Source organism: Mauremys mutica, chromosome 9 (genome assembly GCF_020497125.1).
Source record: "Mauremys mutica isolate MM-2020 ecotype Southern chromosome 9, ASM2049712v1, whole genome shotgun sequence".
In the NCBI taxonomy this organism is placed as follows: Eukaryota; Metazoa; Chordata; order Testudines; family Geoemydidae; genus Mauremys; species Mauremys mutica.
The window spans coordinates 96,377,512-96,399,239 of record NC_059080.1 but is presented as its reverse complement, the minus strand read 5'-3'; the positions used below and the strand labels follow the sequence as shown (position 1 = coordinate 96,399,239).

At 49.4% G+C, this 21,728-nt stretch overlaps 1 protein-coding gene across 1 annotated transcript in view; it reads left to right on the top strand.

The window, feature by feature from the left end:
- Positions 1-21,728, top strand: part of MCF2L2 (MCF.2 cell line derived transforming sequence-like 2) — a 296,032-nt gene that overhangs the window by 79,144 nt on the left and 195,160 nt on the right. The window contains exon 4 of the mRNA XM_045031256.1: positions 15,065-15,179. Within this exon, the coding sequence (XP_044887191.1) occupies positions 15,065-15,179 (115 nt within the window). The remainder of the gene's footprint in view (positions 1-15,064; positions 15,180-21,728) is intronic.

Sequence of the window (21,728 nt, the reverse complement as noted above, 5' to 3'; positions counted from 1 at the left end):
GGTTTTTCCACTGCTTTGCACCTTGCACAGTCATTTATGCCAGTGCAACGTGAGTGTATCAAACGCTACCATGTTTGGATGGCACCTTTTTACACTCAGTTTGCACAGTTGTAAATGACACAAGATGCAGGGTAGGGGGAAATCATATCCAGGTTTTTTTTTGTTTGTTTGTTTAAGCTGACAGTGTCCCTGTAATTGAAGCACAAACTGAATAATAACCCTTGAATAAAAAGATGCATGCTATGTGGAATTAACTGGTTGCAAAGGCTTTGTTTGACACATTAGTTTGATACTGAAGTCTGAAAACTAGCTGTTTTGCAGCATCACCAATGATTGGGGATTGGTCCTGCTTTGAGCAGGGGGTTGGACTAGATGACCTCCTGAGATCCCTTCCAACCCTGATATTCTATGATTCAGGTGCTAAAGTGGTGAGCTAGAGAGACAAAAATCTAGTATGTCTGTTGAAGGATATCTCTTGGGTATGTTACAATGTGGGAGTGAAAATGGAGGTTAGGGCCCAGTCCGTCACATATGGAAAACATTACAATCCACAAATTATGGCTTAATGATGGCTAAGAAAAATGGAAATAGTCCCAACCCAATCCCCATTTGGTGAGCACCAAAGAATTACCACATCGTTCAGAGAGACAAGGTGGGCGAGGTAATATCTTTTATTGGACCCACTTCTGCTAGTGAGAGAGACGCTGTTTCGAGCTCCACAGAACTCTTCTTCAGGCCTGCGAAGAATCTCTATACAAGAGAATCCTAAGTGAAGGGAAAGCAGCAGGTTAGGGTTGTGCCTCTCAGCTGGGGGCTTAGAAGTGTAAGTATTGATTCTCTGATTTTCTTAATTCTCCCTGCTGTCTTCTTGAAGTCCTCATCTGGGCTCCGGTGACACTTTGCTGGAGTGTAGACAAGCTGGTTATATGCATGTCAGAGAAAGGGGTGGTCCGGTGGTTAGAGCCCTTAACCTCAGATTTTCTCTGCCGCAGATTGCCTTTGTGACCTTGCACAAGTCACGTAGTCTATGTGCCTCTGTTCCCTGTCTGCAAACTGGGGATGAACAGGAGTTCAGCACTCCCAGATAGCCCGGCCCCCACCCAACCCCTATAGCACCCACGCCCCTACTCCAGATACCTCAGCATCTCCAGACACACTCCAGCACCCATCAACTCCAAAACCCACCCAGGTGTGTTGTGAGAATACATTAAACCGGTTGTGAGGTGCTCAGATACTGTGGTAACGGACACCATATAAGCACCTTAGATAGGGCTGCTCCTCTCTCACTAGGGCTCATGTCTCTCTCTCCCTTTTACCCACTGTAAAATCAGGCTAGTGAGGCCTAGCGGCCTCATGGGAATTTCTGTTCATGTTTGTAAAGTGCCAGGATGGTGCCAATAACTATGTGAGTACTAAGTATTATTAGTCACTACATCCATTCCTTGTGGCTCTCCACCAGGTAGGGCTTTGATCCCACATCTGTGCCAAGTCCTGTGGGGCAATAACCTATAGGGAACGAATGAGCTCCATCGGATGAGGGTGTGTCATGCTGATGCCCTAAGGGTAGCATGTGACTTCATGAAATTAATCCTTGGCCTTTGCCTGAGAGTAGCTCAGGTGTTTGAGGCTCTGCTCAGCAGCTTATGTTTGTCTCTCCTGTATATGTTGCAGTTGCTCATTCATCATTTCTAATGACAGTGGTGGACGGTGAAGGCTTTAGTGTGTATAATAAGCTTGGTGAAAATGCTTCAGTTGGGAGTTTCAAAGCGACATAGGGAATTTGGATGCCCAATTTCCATTCATTTTAATGGCAATCAGGCGTCCAAATCTCTTAGGCAATTTACAAATCTCAGTCCCAGTGTACAAGACAATGAAAAAGCAGGTGAAACAACTCTGCAAAGACCAGTTAGCACCTTCTCATTGGCCTATTGAGCAACTGAGCCACATTCAGCTCTGCCATTGACTTGGAGTTTGTGTGTATGGCGGAGCGGCAGGCTGAGCATTTGCCCATAGGTGGCAGCAAGATTGGTAGGGAAGCTTCTAAACTAGTAGCACAAATGGTTGGTCTATGAAGCAGGTTCATTTCTTGTGGAGGATCCCACTGGATTAGGGCTGGATTATTAAAACATCTTGGCTTCCATTTACAGGGTGGGTTTGATTTAAATCACTAGTCAGGAAGACTCTATTTAATCATGGGTTTCTACATAAAAGTGCATTCTTGTTGGTTGTTATAACCTTAATACATATTCTTCACAACTCAGAGATAGATGTAGGTTTTATTTTTAGAAGGTACACACTATACATTTTTAAACAGTGATTTATTTTGAAAACTTTTCAGATTCATTTTCTGATATAGCTGTAAAACTAATAATTGTTTGGTTATTTCATTTACCAAAGGTAATTGAAGCAGATATTTATGAAGTCATTGGGAGGTGAACTATCTCCAATTTAACAGGTCAATCATTCATATTTGGAGGATTTTCTTGCCATGGTGTATTAGGAGGAGAACATCACCAGACAGACATTTAAATTGTTTTAGTTAACTAAAACAACAACATTAAGTATTCTGGATCTTTTTCTTTATTAGCAAACATATAATATTTTCACAAAAAAACATATGTCCCTCACTTCTCCCATTTATCTCCAGACTTCTTCTCATTGTCCAGATCTATTCCGCCCCCAACAATCTTCTATTCATTGAACTTTTTGAATCTTTGCACTGTTAGAGAGAGGTAAGAGATTGACTCTATGTACACAAATTTGCAGAGAGACAATAGAGTTGAAGTCTGTTATTTCTCACCCCTTTATATTTATTTATTTAAAAACATTTTTGCTGTTAACAAGCATGTTACTTCTGGAGACACACAGCCACAGTTTAAGAACTGCAAAACTAAACATCTCTGATGGTATCTACTAGACTGAGCACTGAGTGCCATTGGGTAGATAGAAAGATTAACCTAAATAATCTATACAGAAGCCCCTGGAACACCATAAAATTGGGTCCCTAATCCATGAACGATTGGAACTCATTTACAAAACTTTTCTTAAACATTACATGAATATATTGTCTCATATTATAGAATTAGAATTTATAATCCCTATTCCATGATGAGAATCTTTGAGCTATAATGTATCTTAATTAAAACAATCTTTAGATAGGTTTTTTCCTCAAAAAGCATTTTATCAAAAAAAATCCAATTTAAATAAAAAAAATCCGTGTTTTTTTTATTTATTTTTTAAAAATCATTGATTTTCATCCACCCTGTCTATTTAGTCACCAAACCAAGTGGGTTTGTTTATAAAAGGGTTCAGCCTGTTGGGTGCAGTTCTGTGGAATGAGCTCCTTTAAAAACCTGGCCAGTAAGTGTCCCAATGGGTGTTGCTGGCTGCTGAGCATCTTTGAAAATCTGGCCATGAGTAAGGGGCCTCAATGGGAGTTTTGAGCATTTCTAAAAACCCAGCACCACACAACTAAATTGTAATCTGTCCCTAGGGTCGGGGGAGCTGAATGTTTTAGAATGTCAGATGGAGAATGTTCAGCCCCTGGATAGTCTGGGGTGGATGGGGGAGGGGTTTCCAAGGTTCAGATGAGTATCCCAGCTGATCAGTGGTGGCACTGAGGTTTCTGGGGGCCTAATTCTAATCTCCCCTTACTTTTACACTGGTGTAACTCCAAGGGCAGCCTCCCAGTTTAAGTATGAACAGCATCCAGCCCTCCTGCAGGCTGCCCACAGCCGCTTCATTCATGTCTCATTCATAATATGGGTTAATTTTTAGAAAAGTACAAAATGGAAAAATCTTCCTTCTGCCTTTGCTCGCATGACGCTGCTGCTCTTATCAGCCCCCTGCTCATCGTCGACAACAGGGAACAACCCTGCATCGGCATGGAGATGGGGCAGGCTGATCCACCTTTGTCAGCTGCGGCTTGGGAGTTCTATTGCTACATGTTCCAAATCCCAGTATAAACCAAACACTAGGAATCATCGGATTTGACAGTGCGGATGGTCCCACCCCCTCCTGTCCCTCAGACTGGTAGCTCCAGCACTTACTCATAGACTTTAAGGTCAGAAGGGACCATTATGATCATCTAGTCTGACCTCCTGCACAAAGCAGGCCACAGAATCTTACCCATCCACTTCTATAACAAACCCCTAACCTATGTCTGAGTTATTGAAGTCTTCAAATTGTGGTTTGAAGACCTCAAGCTTCAGAGAATCCTCCAGCAAGTGACCCATGCCCCATGCTGCAGAGGAAGGCGAAAAACCTCCAGGGCCTCTGCCAATCTGCCCCGGAGGAAAATTCCTTCCCGACCCCAAATATGGCAATCAGTTAAACCCTGAGCATGTGGGCAAGACTCACCCGCCAGCACCCAGGAAAGAATTCTCTGTAGTAACTCAGATCCCATCCCATCTAACATCCCATCACAGACCACTGGGCATACTTACCTGCTGATAATCAAAGATCAATTGCCAAAATTAATTGCCAAAATTAGGCTATCCCATCATACCATCCCTCCCATAAACTTATCAAGCTTAGTCTTAAAGCCAGATATGTATTTTGCCCCCACTGCTCCCCTTGGAAGGCTGTTCCAGAACTTCACTCCTCTAATGGTTAGAAACCTTCATCTAATTTCAAGTCTTAACTTCCTAATGTCCAGTTTATACCCATTTGTTCTTGTGTCCACATTGGTACTAAGTTTAAATAATTCCTCTCCCTTCCTAATATTAATCCCTCTGATATATTTATAAAGAGCAAGCATATCCCCCCCTCAGCCTTCTTTTGGTTAGGCTAAACAAGCCAAGCTCTTTGAGTCTCCTTTCATAAGACAGGTTTTCCATTCCTCGGATCATCCTAGTAGCCCGTCTCTGAACCTGTTCCAGTTTGAATTCATCCTTCTTAAACATGGGAGACCAGAACTGCACACAGTATTCCAGATGAGGTCTCACCAGTGCCTTATATAACGGTACTAACACCTCCTTATCTTTGCTGGAAATACCTCGCCTGATGCATCCTAAAACTGCATTAGCTTTTTTAACGGCCATATCACATTGGCGGCTCATAGTCATCCTGTGATCAACCAATACTCTGAGGTCCTTCTCCTCCTCTGTTACTTCCAACTGATGTGTCCCCAATTTATAACTAAAATTCTTATTATTAATCCCTAAATGCATGACCTAGCACTTTTCACTATTGAATTTCATCCTATTACTATTACTCCAGTTTACAAGGTCATCCAGATCTTCCTGTATGATATCCCGGTCCTTCTCTGTATTAGCAATACCTCCCAGCTTTGTGTCATCCACAAACTTTATTAGCACATTCCCGCTTTTTGTGCCAAGGTCAGTAATAAAAAGGTTAAATAAGATTGGTCCCAAAACTGATCCCTGAGGAACTCCACTAGTAACCTCCTTCCAGCCCGACAGTTCACTCTTCAGTACGACCCTTCTCTTTCCTCCCTCCCATGTTCACACTTCAGCATCCTGATTTTTTTTTCCTTTCATTTTGCCCCTTTCCTCACTGTTCCCCTAGTCCACACCGCAAAGGGAGAAGGCGGGAGAGAGGACTGGGGCATGGAGAGAGAGAGGTAGAGCTGGAGGAAATGGGAGCGGAGGTGTAAGGAAGGGTCAAGATGAAGGGCTGAGAGGAGTGTTATCTGCACCAGCTCTCACCTAGCTTACTGTGACCACTTCCTTCCCCTCCCTCCAGTCACCCTCTCCCGCTCCTCCAAGGGCAGTCAGGGCTGCCGACGTGACATTTAATGCAAATGAGCCAGCCAGCTAATTTGCATATTTGCAAATAAGCTGCATGTGACCGTAAATTTCCGTTTTTGTTTAATACACCCTTCCGCAAGCAGTGGCGAGGGTTGGACATGGAGCTGTGTAAAAATTAGAAAATATGAGGCTAGGGCCGGTAGGGGTGTAGGAGGTGCTGGGGGCGAGAGGGCCTGGGATTGCTGGGTGAGGTTTTGGGGTGCTTGAGTTGGTGGGTGCTGGAATGTCGGGGGATGCTGCAGTGCCTGGGTGCTGTGGGTGTTGGGTGGGAGTGCTGTTTGGGAGGGGAGCTGAGGTCTGTCTTGGAGGGATGTGATAGCTGGAATCTGGCGGTGGAGGTGTCTCTGGAGAATAAGGGTCTGGGAGCTGTCTGAGGGGCAGAGGTCTGGGGTCCAGCTGGGTGGCAGAGGGGATTCAGGAGTCTGGCTGGGGTTTCTTTCCAGGACTGGAGTGTGGAGTCGGACTGGGGTCCTGCTCTTACTGCTGCTATTGCCAGCCGCCCTTACCCACGTGGATCGAGCAGCAGCCATGGGGAGACAGCCTGGTGGCCTGAAGCCATGCTCCACTTTGGCATCCAGGAGGCAACCACTGCTGCAGCTCCTGCCCATGCACAGCTCAGCAGGGTGCATCATGAAATTCAGGCTGAGCTGTGGGCAGGCGTGACAGGGCTGCCAAGTGTGAGCATCACGTGAGGGCAGCCCAGAACACATTGCCTCCCTCCCGATTATTGTCAGCCTTTCGTTGCCTTCCCGGTGTCGCTTCGCCTCAAACTCCCGCTACTCCCCCTCACGGCCTGACATCTCAGGCCCTGCTGATCTCTGTGCTCTGATTTCCTCAGAGGCCCGTGTGCTTCTCCTTTGTTCCTCTTGGTTCTGTGACGCTTTCTCTTCTTGGCTTCCTGCCTCAGTTGTGCTGCCCCTGATCCTGGGAACAACCTCCCTCCTTGTCCTGGTCTGCCATGGACCCCTCTCTCCTCTCAGCCTCGCCTTACACCATTGAGGAACACTCCCCTTGCTCTCCTCACCAACCACCTTCCCCCTGCCCCAGCTCAGCTGCTGGACGCTGGCTCGGGCTTATTTATTTAGCCTGGGGTGTTAATTCTTCTGACCAGTGAGGACATCAGCCACGGAGGAGGGGGAGCTGCTGAGCGTGCCCAAGCCCGGGAGAGGAGACAGAGCTCCTGTCTGCTTTTAAGGAGGGGCTGAGGGGGAAGATGGATCGCCATTACTTTAACTCCCGGCTGCACTCATTACAAGGGTGAGAGAGCTGCAGGAGCTCCGATGGGGCCATGGCGTTACAGCTGCACGCTGTAGCCGTTTATTTGTCCAGCCTCTGTCCTCACCCCAGCAGTGCGCAGAGTATAAAGGTCTCATAAGGGACAGGGAGAGCAGTCCCTTAGGTGCAGGTCCAGCTGGAATCAACCCTGAGCTGTTCCACCTCGCAAGCTCCAGTGTCGGGGTGTGGTGGGGGCAGGCCCAAAGGGTGCATTGCTAGAGATTCTGTGCAAGCTCTGCTGTCATAGGTCTGAGCAGCTGGGGGCGTCTCTGACTTGGGCTGGGTGGCCATGTCAGCCACCAGAATAACCCAGAAGCCAGAGGGAGCAAAAGCAACTACAGGCCACCTTTGCTCCCTCTCTCTTGGGCTGTGTCTTTTGTGCTGCACTTTCTGCAAGTGCAGCACAGAATGGGACACCACGTGGAGTCACTCTGGATTCACCCTGGTGTAAGTGATGTTAGCAGGGGCGGCTCTAGGGCTTTTGCCGCCCCAAGCACGGCAGGCAGGCTGCCTTCGGCGCCTTGCCTGCGGGAGGCCCTCCGAAGCCACGGGACCAGCGGACCCTCTGCAGGCTAGCCGCCGAAGGCTGCCTGCCTGCCGCCCTCGCGGCGACCGGCAGAGCGCCCCCCGCGGCTTGCCGCCCCAAGCACGCGCTTGGCGTGCTGGGGCCTGGAGCCACCCCTGGATGTTAGAATGAAGTACTGGGAGGTGCTGTGCACCAATCCATAGAAGGTACTTAGCCTGCTTTGGGCCGAATTCCACAGCACTTACTCAGTCCTCATGCCAGTGGATCTTCAGTGGAAATTTTGCCTGAGTAAGGACAGTAGGATCTGGCCCATGATGTTCCCATTGGTTTTTTATTCATGTCCTCAGCCCTCCCAGTGCCTTCAGGCATGGGTGCCTTGGGGATGGGGGACGCGGGCCCTGGACGATAGAGGGCTGCCTGGAACAACTTTAAGTGAGTAGTGTTGCGACCCTGGCTGCCAGGACGCAATGCTACTCACTCAAATTTGGGTGGGGTGACCCCCAACCCATCATGACAGAGTGGCCCGGCCCGGTTTCAGTGAGGGACATTGCAACCTGGGGCACAGGGCTGCAGCGACACTCAAATTTGGGGCAGCTGGTCTGGTAAGATGGGCTCACTCCTTAGCAAAATTCTGGTTGTGCCCCTGTCTTCAGGACAAATCATATTAACATGAGCCCGCCCCATGGCTCCCCGGAAGGGTTGCAGTTGGCCTGTTCAGAATCTGCAGAAATTAGCATAAGGATGTGAACACAGCGAACACTGCAGCCACGCCTAGTGTAGTTTAAAAAAAGAAATTGACAGCCCCGGCATTTCGAGATGGCTGGAAATCCTCTGCCAGAAACAGAGGGCGCTTTCCAAGTTCTTCTTGTGTGTAATGAGCTTCCCTCCCCTGTCATTATCTCGTTAAATAAACTGACAGCAGGATTTTTCCTTGTAATCCATCTCCCCAGAAGCTATTGCCGATTCAGATCTGGGTGAGGCTGAGGCAGACCACGTCTCATGTGTTTCCACGGTTGTCATATTGTATGCCTGATGGTCTGAGTCTTCCAGCATAATAATCATGCTTAGCATTTTCTGGTCCCAAATCTGTCCTCGCTTACACCCGAACAATCTCACTGATTTCAGTGCAGGGAAGGATCCGTGTTCAGATTTCAGCTTTCCTCCTTCTCCACATGTTACTGAATCCATGAATTCTCCAAACACTCCTCTGTACCAGTAAGCGGTGTCATCCCCATTTCAGAGAAAAAGAGATTGAGGCAGAGAGATGCTAGGTGATCACAGAGAGTTGGTTTCAGTGTCATTTTCAGAACCCAGGAATTCCTGGCTCTTAGTCCTCTGCTCAGATTGCTAGGCCACATGGCTGTCTCCTGAGATAACTTTATGATATACTTTTCCCCATCTCAGAAGCATGGATGACATCTTCAGGCAATGGGCCAAATTTCTTGGCCTCATTAATTCTGCTTTGCTTACACTTTGAAGCTGGTTTAACTGGATTTCCCTTCGGTAAAGGAATCCTCCAGTAGCACAGACCTTGCTACATTGGCTCTATCTCCCCACCCCCTTGCAGCCCCTGGCAGAGGAGATGTGGCTGAGGAAAAGGTGATGTTGGCTTGATTGCCCATGCACTGCACTGATCCCCAGCTGACCAAACTCCTTCTGGGGTGGGCTTATTGGAGCAGGTGCCGATTAGGGCTTGTCTACAATGGGACATTAACCAGAATAGCTATTGCACTTTAAATTCACATCCTATTTAATCCAAAATACCTTTCAAGAGTAGACAAACCCTTGAGCAGCTGTGGGGCTGAAACGGAGAGGGTGATACACAGACAACTTGGGGTAGGGATTGATGCAGGGGTGCCAGGAGCCCCTGAGGTGTGCAGTGAACTTGACCTACAGAAGCAATGAAGAGGGTTGCCAACTTTCTATTGGCACAAAACTGAACACCCTAGCCCCGCCCCATCCCAGAGGCCCCACCCCTTCCCCAAGGCCCCGTCCCCTGCTCACTACCATTCTCATCCCTTGGTGGCTCGCTCTCCTCCACCCTCACTCACTTTCACTGGGCTGGGGCAGGGGGTTGGGGTGCAGGAGGAGGTGAGGGCTCTAAGTGGGGGTGAAGGCTCTGGCTGGGGGTGTGGGCTCGGGGGTGGGGATGAGGGGTTTGGGGTGCAGGAGGGGGCTCAGGGCTGGGGCACGGGGTTACCTCAGGTGCCTCCCAATCAGCGGTGCGGCAGGGCTAAGGCAGACTGCCTGCCTGCCTGTCCTGGGACACTGTGCTGCGCCCCGGAAGTGGCTAGCAGGTCCGCCTCCTAGGCGGGCTGGCGGAGCAGGAAGCTCTCAGCCGCAGGCACCGCCCCCACAGCTCCCATTGGCCAATTCCTGGCCATTGAGAGTGCGGAGCTGATGCTCGGGGCAGAGGCAGCACGCAGACCCCAGAGGCCCCCCGCCTAGGAGCTGGACCCGCTGGCCGCTTCCGGTGCCCCAGAACAGGTAGGGACTAGCCTGCCTTAGGTCTGCAGCACTGCCAACCGGACCTTCAGTGGCCCAGTTGGCGGTGCTGGTCGGAGCCACCGGGGTCCCTTTTCGAGTGGGTGGTCTCGTCAAAAACCGGACACCTGGTCACCCTATGAAGCGTGTTTGATTTCCTTTGATGTTACCCGTCTTGCCCACAAGATGTCACTAAATATTCTATCTGCAACTAAGTACCCAGTGGTTTGCTGCATTTCAGCCTCATAAGCAACACCAGGAACAGAATCTGGATCAGTGCAGATTGCAGCAACAATCTGTCCAGGGAAAATTCTGATTAATTTTGGATGGTGACCTATTCCAGCCCACTGCTGCCTACAGCTAAATTGGATGTGATGGTACCGGCAGGGAACTGAGGTTTGCCATCAACCAGGGTTAATGTGGAATCGGTGGCCTATAAGTAAGTTCAGTGCAACATTGATGATGATCACTTTTTTTTGCTGTCTGGCTGAGATGCGGTTTACTAGCTGTGGGACTGTGTTCTCCCCTGGCAGGAAGTGTCTACTGGATGAGTTAATACAGAAGGTGGTCTTTTCCATCTGTAACTAAAGTGATCCTGAGGATTAGAAGGGAGCAAAAAGGGGTCAACATTTGAAAATGTCCTAACAAAGCCACCCCTTTGCCAAGCGTCTCGACTGAAAAACTGCTTTTATGCAGAACTCGAGGAGACTGAGTTGGGGAGACAAAAGGAAGCATTTGTCATGCTCTCTGGAGTGGCTCAGGACTGTGAGTGCTACCTCCGGCCAGACTGTCAGAAAACAGGGCAGATACGCCAAACTGACGGTGTGTTCTAGAATTAGATTTCACTGAGCCAGTAACAAATGTGAACTGCTGGCTCACTATTCCAGTCTTACTATGGAGTCACAGACAGTCCCCTTAGACCAGTGGTCCCCAACCTTTTTTGTCTGGCGGGCGCCGGGCGACGAGCCACCGAGGACCGTGGCCGGTGGACGAGCATCTGCCGAAATGCCGCTGAGAAGTGGCAATGTCAATAGGCGCTGCCGCTGAAATGCCACCAACAAGCAGCAGCATCCAGAGGTGTCGCTGCCGAAATGCCGCCGAAAATCAGTGGCATTTCGGCGGCGATGCTTCTGGATGCTGCTGCTTCCTGATGGCGCATTTCGGCAGATGCTCGTCTGCCAGACAGTACGCGAGTGGACATAGATGCCCCGGCGGCCGCCAGGGCACCTGCGGGCACGGCACTGGGGACCACTGCCTTAGACTCTTCAGTCAATCTCGCCAGCCAGACAAACTGGACTTTGTGATAAAAGTTCACTTATACCAAAAATCCCATCACATTGAGGTTGCTTCCAATCCCAAGAGACCAGTCACTTACCCCTGATCAATTGGCGCTCTTGATCTTACACCAAAGACACCGCTGGCAGCCAATTTTATAGTAACTAACTAAAGATTTATTAGCTAAGAAAAGGAAGAGTTATTGAGAGCTTAAAGAAGATGAAATATATGCCCAGTAAGTCACAGTTTGTCATTCCACGTGGTGAGAGTGATCTAATGAACTCCCAGTTTCCCAAAAGTCTTTTCAGGATATCCAGATTGTCTCTGGGGATCTCTGCTTTGCATCTGGTACATTTCCCTGTAGGAGTCCAAACAGTCCCGAGATGCAGGATTTTTCCTTGAATCCATATTTACAGCTCGTTCTCACAGAAAAAAAGCTGACAATGTCTCTACCTATGTGGGCTTTTCCTCTGATGACAGAGCGTAAGGAATGCGTTTTGAGTCTTCAACCTCCGATTATCACACACACTGACCCCGTGCTTTGAAATTAGCCCTTTTCTGTTAAAGTTCTTCATTTGCATTCCTCAAGGCTTCTTTCTCGCTTGATGGGTTATTTAGTTACAGGAGTAACACAATGTAAATAGTTGCTAGTACATTATAACGGGATACAGATAAGTCAGGGGTGGCCAACCTGAGCCTGAGAAGGAGCCAGAATTTACCAATGTACATTGCCAAAGAGCCACAGTAATACGTCAGCAGCCCCCCATTAGCTCCCTCCCCCTACACGGCTCCCAGCACCTCCCCCCACACCAGCAGCCCTGCCCATCAGCCCCTCCCCCACTCTCCCCGCACCTCCTGATCAGCTGTTTTGTGGCGTGCAGGAGGCTCTGGGGGGAGGGGGAAGAGCGAGGGCACGGCAGGCTCAGGGGAGGGGGTGGGAAGGGGTGGAGTGGGGGCAGGGCCTGTGGCAGAGCCAGAGGTTGAGCAGTGAGCACCCCCTGTCACATTGGAAAGTTGGCCCCTGTAGCCCCAGCCCTGGTTTCTGTGCCTATACAAGGAGCCACATATTAACTTCTGAAGAGCCGCATGTGGCTCCGGAGTCACAGGTTGGCCACCCCTGAGATAAGTGAAAACAATTCATGCAACATCCCTCTGGTTCTTATGCAGTTGAAACACCAAATACACTCTTATACATTGAACAGTCACTTTGATCTATGCTGATACGCACGTGAATTGGCCTGGGGCTGTGGCATAAGCTGACACGTGGTCTGCCAGGGTCACAGCATTATGTTAATGGAACAATTAATGGGGTGAGAAGCTGGTCTGGATGGGGATCACTGGTGGGACAAATGAGGGTGCATTTGAACAGAGTCACTTTCTCGTTCAATATTGTCTTAAAGCGGGCCAGATCCTCCACTGGTGTAAACTAGTGCAAGCCAATGGAGCGAGGCTGGTTTACGCTAGCTGAGGATCTGTCCCGTCGTTTCAAGCCAAACTGTGGGGCTAGCCTAGGTGAGAAGGACACGGAGCAGGGGCATGTACCTGGCAGCCTAGTGGCAAGTATGGCAGACAGAAATAGCCTGAGCTCTTTCTGCAATTCAACCTGATGTAAAATGGGCCACTTCCAGGATGCCCTCCCCCACCCTGAGGGCAGCTCTCCCCTCCCCAAACAGAGGAGTGAGGCCAAACTTCCTCTCTCTCCAGCATCCTGCAGATACCCCTCCACAGATGGTCTGGCATGAGGTGGGCACTCCTGGGCAGCGTGTGAACCGCAGGCTGGGGGAGGCCAGCCCTCAGGCCAGCCCTGCCCCTTCTGCCCAAGGCCCCGCCCTTTCCACACACTCCCACCGCTGGACACCCCCATTCCCAGAGCGCCGGGAGGTCGTGCGGTCCCAGCTCCGGAGCACCGGCAGGGCGGGCTGCCGCACAGGGGGACTGGAGCCTCACTGCTGCATGTAGAGCGGGCAGGAAGCAGGGGGGGGTCCTGGGAGTGGAGCCACGCCTGGCAGTTTGGAGAGGCACAGCCTCCCCCAGCCGATGATTCACGCTGCCCTTGGGGGCACTGATCCCCTAGATAAAACCTGCTGCGCTTTGGGGGCAGGGGCAAGGCAGGATGGGGACGAGCAAAGAACTTCCCGCCCTGCGTTGCTCCTGCCAGTTTCTGGGTGGCAATGACGCGTATTAACCCCTGGCTGCAGCTCCCCTCTGTGACTGCCACCGAGCCGCAGCAGGAGGACCCAGCTAAAGACGGCTCCTCTAGACCAGACCGCCAAGCTGGGGAGAGAGCGGGGCCTGTAGGGCAGGAGCTATGGGAGGACGATGGGGACTCTTCCACAGAACCCATGGGGTTTGGCAGGCCCCGCCCCCAAAGGGATAATTCCCTGGAAACTCCCCAAGGCGAAGGCCACAGAGTTTACCTTCCGGCAGGAGTGATGTGGAGCACAATCCCTGCTTAGGCAGATCTCCCCTTGCCTCCGGGAGATGGAAGGAGTGCAGCAGGGTTTAACCCTTTACTGGGTTTGCAGTCAGGACCAAACAGCTGATTTTATCAAGATGGGCGGGCGGGACTCGCCAAAGACCCTTAGCTGCAATTACAGGATGGGACACTGGCAGTAAAAACCCTGAACGTTTTCACTCCCTTACTTATTGCCATCCTGTTTATCTATACTTTCACCTAAGCTCTTTTCCGCGCCAGTGGAAGTCAGTGGAAAGAATCCCGTTAACTTGAATGGGTTTTGGATTAAATCCTTATTCCTCCGCACAGCTGCAGAGCTGCTAATCCGGAAACCTGGTTTGGGGACTGAACTGGGGATTCATGCTTTGCCCAGTGGACACTAGGCCCATCAGAAGAGTGACAAGCCTGATTGCTAAGTTACTATCCTACGCTACGTACGTTACTACATTAGTGGCTTAATTCCGCGTTGGGCTGGGTAATGTAACAGGAAAACCAGGGATGGGCATGAGCCACAAAGCTGAGATCTCCACCCAGACTTCTCTTAAGTTTGGGGGGAGGTTGGATCCTGGGTTTGGATCCAAGAGATGGGGGCTAGGCATGAAGTGTGACCTGGAGGTCCCTGAGGCAGGCCTGGGCCTGTACAGGTGTGTGTATGTAAAAAGTAGCTGTTCTGCCTGGATGATTGAGCAGTTAATAAAGGGATGGACAGACAGTAAGCAGAACTGGTTGATTAGTTTAAAGCACTCCTTTTTTAGTATTTTTGTGAATGAAAGCCCCAAAGCCTGGTTTGGTCCTGGAATTCTATTATTCAAATATTATTTAATATTTAGCATCCAGATGCCCTAGTCAGGTTCAGCATCCACATCCCATTATGCACAAATACATAGGGAGACATGGTTTCTGCCCCAAAGAGCTTACCTGCAGTCCTGGTTGGTGACTGTATCTGTGAATCACGAAAACTTCACAAGTGAGCACTTGAAGCAGAGGCAGAGAGGTGAAGTGACTTGGCCAAGGTCACACAACCGTTCAGTGGCAGAGCCAGGAACAGAACCCCTGGGCCAGATTCTTAGTTAGTGTAAATTGGCATAATGGAGCTACATTGATTTATACAAAATGAGAATCTGTCCCCAGGTCTCCTGTGTCCCAGTCTGGAGCCTTATCCACAGGATCACACTGCTTCTCTGTGAGGAACATGCTACCGTTTCATGACACGCTGCATTGGCTGATCCTCTGCTCTTGGGACATTTCTAACCTCTTGAAAACTTCTCTTATTTGCAGGAGGCAGAGGGAAGGATGGGGCACCCATTATAACTTTCCCAGAGTATGCAGGATTCAGCGATATACCCGACGAGGATTTTCTGAACGTTGTGACGTATTTAACCAGCATTCCCAGGTGAGCCGAATCACAAAGGCCTGCTGTCTCCCTGCAGCTTCACTTCCTGAGTGGGTCACTGTTTTACTTCGTGTTCACTGTTTTAGAACTTCCGAGAGGTTGCAGTCCGGTGGCCCTGCAGAACCAGGATGCAGAACCCAGGTCAGCCAGCATGGAATTCACCCCTCTGCAAAAGACCAGCTCACGCCCTATGCACGACTTATGTCCCACTTCAGTCGTGCATAGGCCTGGAGCTGGTCTTCTGTACACGTGTGAATTTCACCTACACAGAACAGGTACAGCACAGGCTTCCCCCAGGCGGCCCTGCCCTCTCAGCCACGCACAACAGAGGAAGAACCAGAGCAGACTCTGGATGTGTGCTTTATGGCAAGATTACAAAAGGGGGGAAACTGCCAAGGGCGAGACTGGTGCACAGTAGAGCTTTGCTACTCTGCAGTTTGTTAATTCACCCTCAGCAACTGTCTTTCCCTACTTCCCAGCCCAGAGTGAGTAGCAGAGAGCTATAGTATGGTCTTTACACAATATACTATAATAGTGCGGCTGTACACACTAGAACAGTCTTGCTGCCAATGTTATAGCATTGGCAGTAGATTGCCTTTCATTTTGCTCCCAAAGTCAAGGGAGACATCTAGGTAGAAAACAATTGACCAGGAAGAGGGTGCAGGCTATTAGATTGTGGGGAAGGTTACATAGGGTTCCACCAGGTAGCGTACAGTGCATTTTTGAAAAGAAATACGTTCTGCTTGTCGAGAGGTTCAAACGCTTCATTGCCACAGAGCAGAAGACAAAGATTGATCAGTGTCCGTTCCAGGCAGAGGAGGGGGTTCTCCCTTTACAGTGTCAGTGTAGTGGGGTGGCTGCCCCACTCCAAGATAAAAACTGGCCCTGATACGAGGGTTGCGGCTGGAAAAAGCAGTGAGAGCAGCGGAGTGAGTAGCTGACCACAGGTGTGGCCTGCTCAATCAGGCCCCAGCTGGCCCTGCTAAGAGGGCTGTGGGCCAGAAGCTGGGGGAGTCCCACTCTAGCCCTGGAGTGGGAAGGGCTGCCTGCCTGAGAGCAAGATACCTGAAGCAGAGCAGGGCTGGGGAAGGGCAGGAGGAGCTGGGGGAGCTCCAGCCTGGTAAACCCCCAGGCTGCAGGCCTTCAAAGGTACTGGGGCTACCGAGGTGCCGCCTGGGTATAGGCAGCGGCAGCTGGTCCTAACCCCTTGCCAGTGATGAGTGGCCATTACACAGCAGTCGGCCCCAGTGAATGGCGGGGACTAGATGACAACTGGCAGCAGCAGCCACTGAGGTGAGGTGGGTTTAGGGTTGCGGGTTCCCCTGGGAGGGGAAACCCAGAGTGTGGGGGTACTGCTGGGGCAGAACCCCAAGGGAAAGGGGCACTGGGGTCCGGTAGGGACACGGGGCCTGAGGCAGGCGAGACACTGGCCAGCAGAGGGTGCTCCAAGGCTGAAAAAGAGCTAATTCCCAAGACCACCAGCAGGAGGTGCCGTGCCGATGAGTCATCGCTTCGCTGCCGTCAATTTCTGCGTGTCCTGCAGAATTCATTAGCAGGATCCATGTTAATCAGGCAGAGAAGATCTGTGATCACCAAAGTAAAATGAATGCCTCCTTCCAGTCAGGGCGTTGGCATAACTAATCCTGTATGACGTTCTAAATCCCCATGTGACTTACTGTACTGCTGTAATGTGTTCTGTGTATAGAACATGCAAAAGGGGGGTGTGTGTTGGCACAATGTCATTATTTATAAGGATGTGCTCACCTTGCAAGCCTCGGGCACGTTTACATGAGTCATTGTCACACACGTAATACCTTGCCCCGGGTGGGTTGTGAGCAGTAGGAAGTGAACCTGGAACTTCAAGTGTGAGATGCTACGCCCAGATGCTATACCCTGAGCTGAGACACCCAGATTTCCTAGCAAAGGCTGTATTAGGCTCTTTAAACTCCATGTATGGCCTCACCGCCACTAGAGGGGGACAGAGATCCATAATGAGTGGGCAGGGGTTACACCCACCTCCCACCCCACTATCTGGAATAAAGAGCTTCAGTTGAAAGTCCTTTCTTAACCCCTTCAGTCCATATCCAGAATTCCCTTTCAGCCCAGATCAGCCAAATGCTTAAACTAACCGATGAGCATTGCCCCTTTTCTAATGGATCCTCAAACCTGGCATCTCTTAGGGTGTGTCTACAGCTCAAAAAACGAAACCCAAAACAAGAAAAAACAAACCCCCGGTCTTGAGTCTCAGAGCCCAGGCTCCAGCCTGAGCGTGAAGTCTACACTGCTATTTTTAGCTCCGTAGCACAAGCCCAAGTCAGTTGACTCAGGCTCTAAGACTTGCTTCCGTGGGGTGTTTGTTTTTTTTGCAGTGTAGTCATACCCTTAAGGAAGCATCTTCTAGAACCGAGAGCTTACCAGAGTTCAAATTTCCACACCGTCAGCAGGAGTGCCTCTGCTGATCCTGTGTGTTGGGATATTGCACAGAGAGATGGGGAGTCTCTTAGATAGCGGAAATCCAGGCTTCACAGGGCTGACTGTGTACTCATTTACTTTGGAGGCAAGTCTGATATTACCTGTCATGTACTGTATGCTTCAAATCTCTCTTTCTAATGAATCAGTCTGTCCAGTGCACTTCTGTGACATGGGAAGTAGAGATAGTCCGGTGTGAGCTTTTCTTAACAACCTTTTTGAGAGTGGGGATCTGTTTACTGTATGATCTGCCCATGTAAATATTATTGTTTTGCTTCATTTTCTTCCTGATTTCCTGCCCTCCTCGCTCAATGCCAAGTGCCACTGAGGCCCTGCACAGGTTTCTATTGGTGTGTACTAAATTGAAATGATATTGTTTGGTGACACTGTCTCTCTTTCCCTGGCTAAGTTAGGGCTTTCAATCTGCCCCTGGCTTACTACAAATAAGACATACAAGTATTGTTGTATCATCTTGCTGATGACAGGTGATATCATCCTGAACACCGAGATTAAATGCAAGGTTATGCAGCACATGTCTGACTCCATGCCGTGGCCCACATGCCTTTGTCAAGTATCATTTTAACACACACACCCCCAGCGACATACAAACCTTACCTCTCTTATCAGACCCTCGTGGCTTCTCAGACATCAGTAGTAACCATGGTTACCAGCCTGCATCCCTGTCAGTAGCTTCGGCCATCTTAACCACATGTCACTGCTTTGCAAGGGTCTGCTGTGATGACCTTGAGCTAGGCACATGATGCCTCCATTTTTCCGCCATGCTGTTTTACTCTGCTCTGCTTTCCCTGCAGCATTTGGTTTCTAATCTTCCCCACTTCCTCCCTTTCCTTCCTCTTCTGGATTGTGCTAATTTACCAGTCTTCTCCATTTTCACCCCTGTTTCTTCTCACACAGTGATAACAGGACATGGAGGCAAATGATGTACACCACACTCACTAACTAAACAGAACACGGGGAGGCCTGGTTCTCATTTAAACTAATGGGTGTAAGTTACAATTAGGCTCATTTTTATAGAAATCCTTTACTGAATTTCCCAAACCAGCTCCTATATCAGTAACAGCACAATTCAGTATGTGTGACCTGCGAGCTTTCTTGTGGAAATATGGCAATCACAAGTTTCATTCATTGCTATCTGCTTTGTGTCTCATTTCTGTCAGTCTAAGCAGGATTGCTTAGTAAACCGTTTTATTCCAACATCAGCATTTTGGTAACTTCCACAAAGACACGTCCGCTTTTCAAACATTTTGTTATAAATCACTCGTTTCAGTGGAGTTACCCCAAATATGAATTTGGCTCTGTATGTCAAGTTAGAGCTATTGGTGCCTGAAGGATGTACAGCTATAGCAAGCTGGCTACGTGAAGCTAAACTGGGAAGACAGAATGTGATGCTGATGGCAATGATATATTGTCTCTGTTTCTTTGGGATAGAGCCATTTGATTTCTCTGAAATAACATCCTGGTACATTCCACCTGGATGCTGCTTTAGCACATCTTTCAAGGCAGAAAAATAAAGAGCACTTTGCAGGGCTAGATTTTTCTAAGGGCCTCTAAAAATGTACTTCTTGAGGGGAGAATATCCTTAATTTTTTAGTAATGCAAGTTGCATTGACTTAAATGCCAAAATCTCAGTGTTTTATGAATAGATCTATTATACATATCAGTACTGGTTGGACTAATACATTATAAATTATACTGATTGCGAGTTATGGCTTTGTTTTAACTGAATAATTATTCACAAATAAACATTTTAGTTGTCTGAGCTGCTCTGGTAAACAAAGGACGGCCATAATAGTCCATCCAACTCAGCATCCTGTCTTGTGACAGTAGCCAGTACCAGATGCTTCGGAGGGGAATGAACAGAACAGGGCAGTTATTGAGTGATCCATCCCCTGTCGCCCAGTCCCAGCCTGGGAAAGGTTTAGGAAAACCCAGAGCGTGGAGTTGCGTCACTGACCATCTTGGCTGATAGCCATTGATGGACCTGTGCTCCGTGAACTTGAAACCAGTCAGACTTCTGGCCTTGACAACATCCCATGGGAATGAGTTCCACGGGTTAATTGTATTGTGTGTGCAGAAGTACTTCCTTTTGCTTGTTTTAAACCTGCTCCCTATTAATTTTATTGGGTGACTCCTGGTTCTTGCGTTATGTGAAGGGGTAAATAACACTTCCTTATTGGAGGGTGGGGAAGCACTGGAATGGGTTACCTAGGGAGGTGGTGGAATCGCCATCCTTAGAGGTTTTTAAGGCCTGGCTTGACAAAGCCCTGGCTGAGATGATTTAGTTGGGGTTGGTCCTGCTCTGAGCAGGGCGTTGGACTAGATGACCTCTTGAGGAGTCTTCCAATCCTAATCTTCTATGGTTCTATTTGCTTTCTCCACACCTTTCATGATTTTATAAAGCCCTACCATATTCCCCCCTGAGTCATCTCTTTTCTAAACTGAGCTGTCCCAATCTTTCGAATCCCTCCTCATACACGTGTCCAACCTTGGTCCTCTCCCTCAGTCTGAACAGAGGGACCTAAACGTCACAAGAGCCTTCTTGTATTTACTCGTTTCAATTTTCATTTAAAAAACGGATGGAGAAAGAACTAGGCTCCATTCATTAGAAGACTGAGTCTGCATGTGTCAGCGTTTGAAATGAATGAATTACTGAGGCTGCCGGGTTGTTTTGGTGAGCATTGTGTTTTGACAGCATTTAGCACCAGAAACATCAAATGTCTGCCTTTCAGATTAGCCTCAGCCTGGGTATTGCTTTCAGAAGAAGAATTTAAAATATCTGTTAATGAATATTGGCTTATCTTTAACAAACCACATTGCTGGTCTACTGTATGGATCTGGGATGGATCAATAAGGGTCAATTTCTAGGTAGCTTAATCACTAGGCCAGTGGACTGAATCCAGCCCAGGTCAGCACTGTTAACGAAATTTTTTTTATCATCTAAAAGGCTTCTCAGTGCCCAGGGCCGGCTCCAGGGTTTTTGCCGCCCCAAACAGCACAAAAAAAAAAAGCCGCAATCGCGATCAGCTCTACCGGCGCTGCTTCAGTCTTCGGCGGCAATTCGACGGCAGGTCCTTCGCTCCGAGAGGGAGTGAGGGACCCGCCGCCGAAGAGCCGGATGTGCCGCCCCTCTCCGTTGGCCGCCCCAAGCACCTGCCTGCTGGGCTGGTGCCTGGAGCCGGCCCTGTCAGTGCCCCTTTATAATGAAAGAGAAGAACTTCAAGGTTGTTCAGTTTGCAGCAGCTGCTGGGTATTAGCTTTGTGCATGTCAGTGAGTCTCCGATGGTGCCCTCGAGTGGCAGGAATAATAAAGGACCAGCTACTACAGCAAGCTAAGGAAGTTCTCCCTACACATGTTCCAGCAGAGGGCTGTGGTTCCCTAAGCTGAAAGATCAGGGTTTTGGCCCCTACGTACGTGCGAGATCAGTAAGTAATTGCATACCGTATTGTTCCGAGTATAGGCCGCTCCTGATTATAAGCCGCACCCTTAAAGTTTGGTGCTATTTTTAAAAAAATAAATTTTTTACTTTTTTAACAAAGAAAATATACACATTAGTAGAACGACTGCTTTTTTTTTTTTTTTTGTTTGCTGCTCTGGCTGCCCTATAGGGTGCGGAGGAGGGGAGCGCCCTGCAGCAAATTCCACAGGGCAGCCCGCGTCCTTCCCTCCCTGACGACTGGAGCAGCGCGGAGCCCTCCCGGAAGACAGCACGGCAATTGGGGCCGTGGGGTGAGCTCCCCACTGAAGTGCTGGCCGCCCCCCTTCTCTCTCTCCCCCCGCTCCCCCTGGCCGCCTCCCTCTCCCTCCCCCCAACTAGACCAGGCGTCCACTCTGTAGCACAGGGAGTCCCCCTGCACCCTGGGTCTGGCCGCCCTGTAGGGTTTTTTGTTTTGTTTTTTCCCCTGCTTTGCCAGCCGTGCTGTTTTCCCCCTCTTCCCCTCCTTTGCCGCTCCAGCCGTGTTTTTTTTCTTTTCTCCCCCCCCCGCTTTACCGCTCTGGCCGTGCTGCCGGTTGTTGTTTTTTTTTTTACACCTGCTTTCCCGCTTCAGCTGCACCGTTTT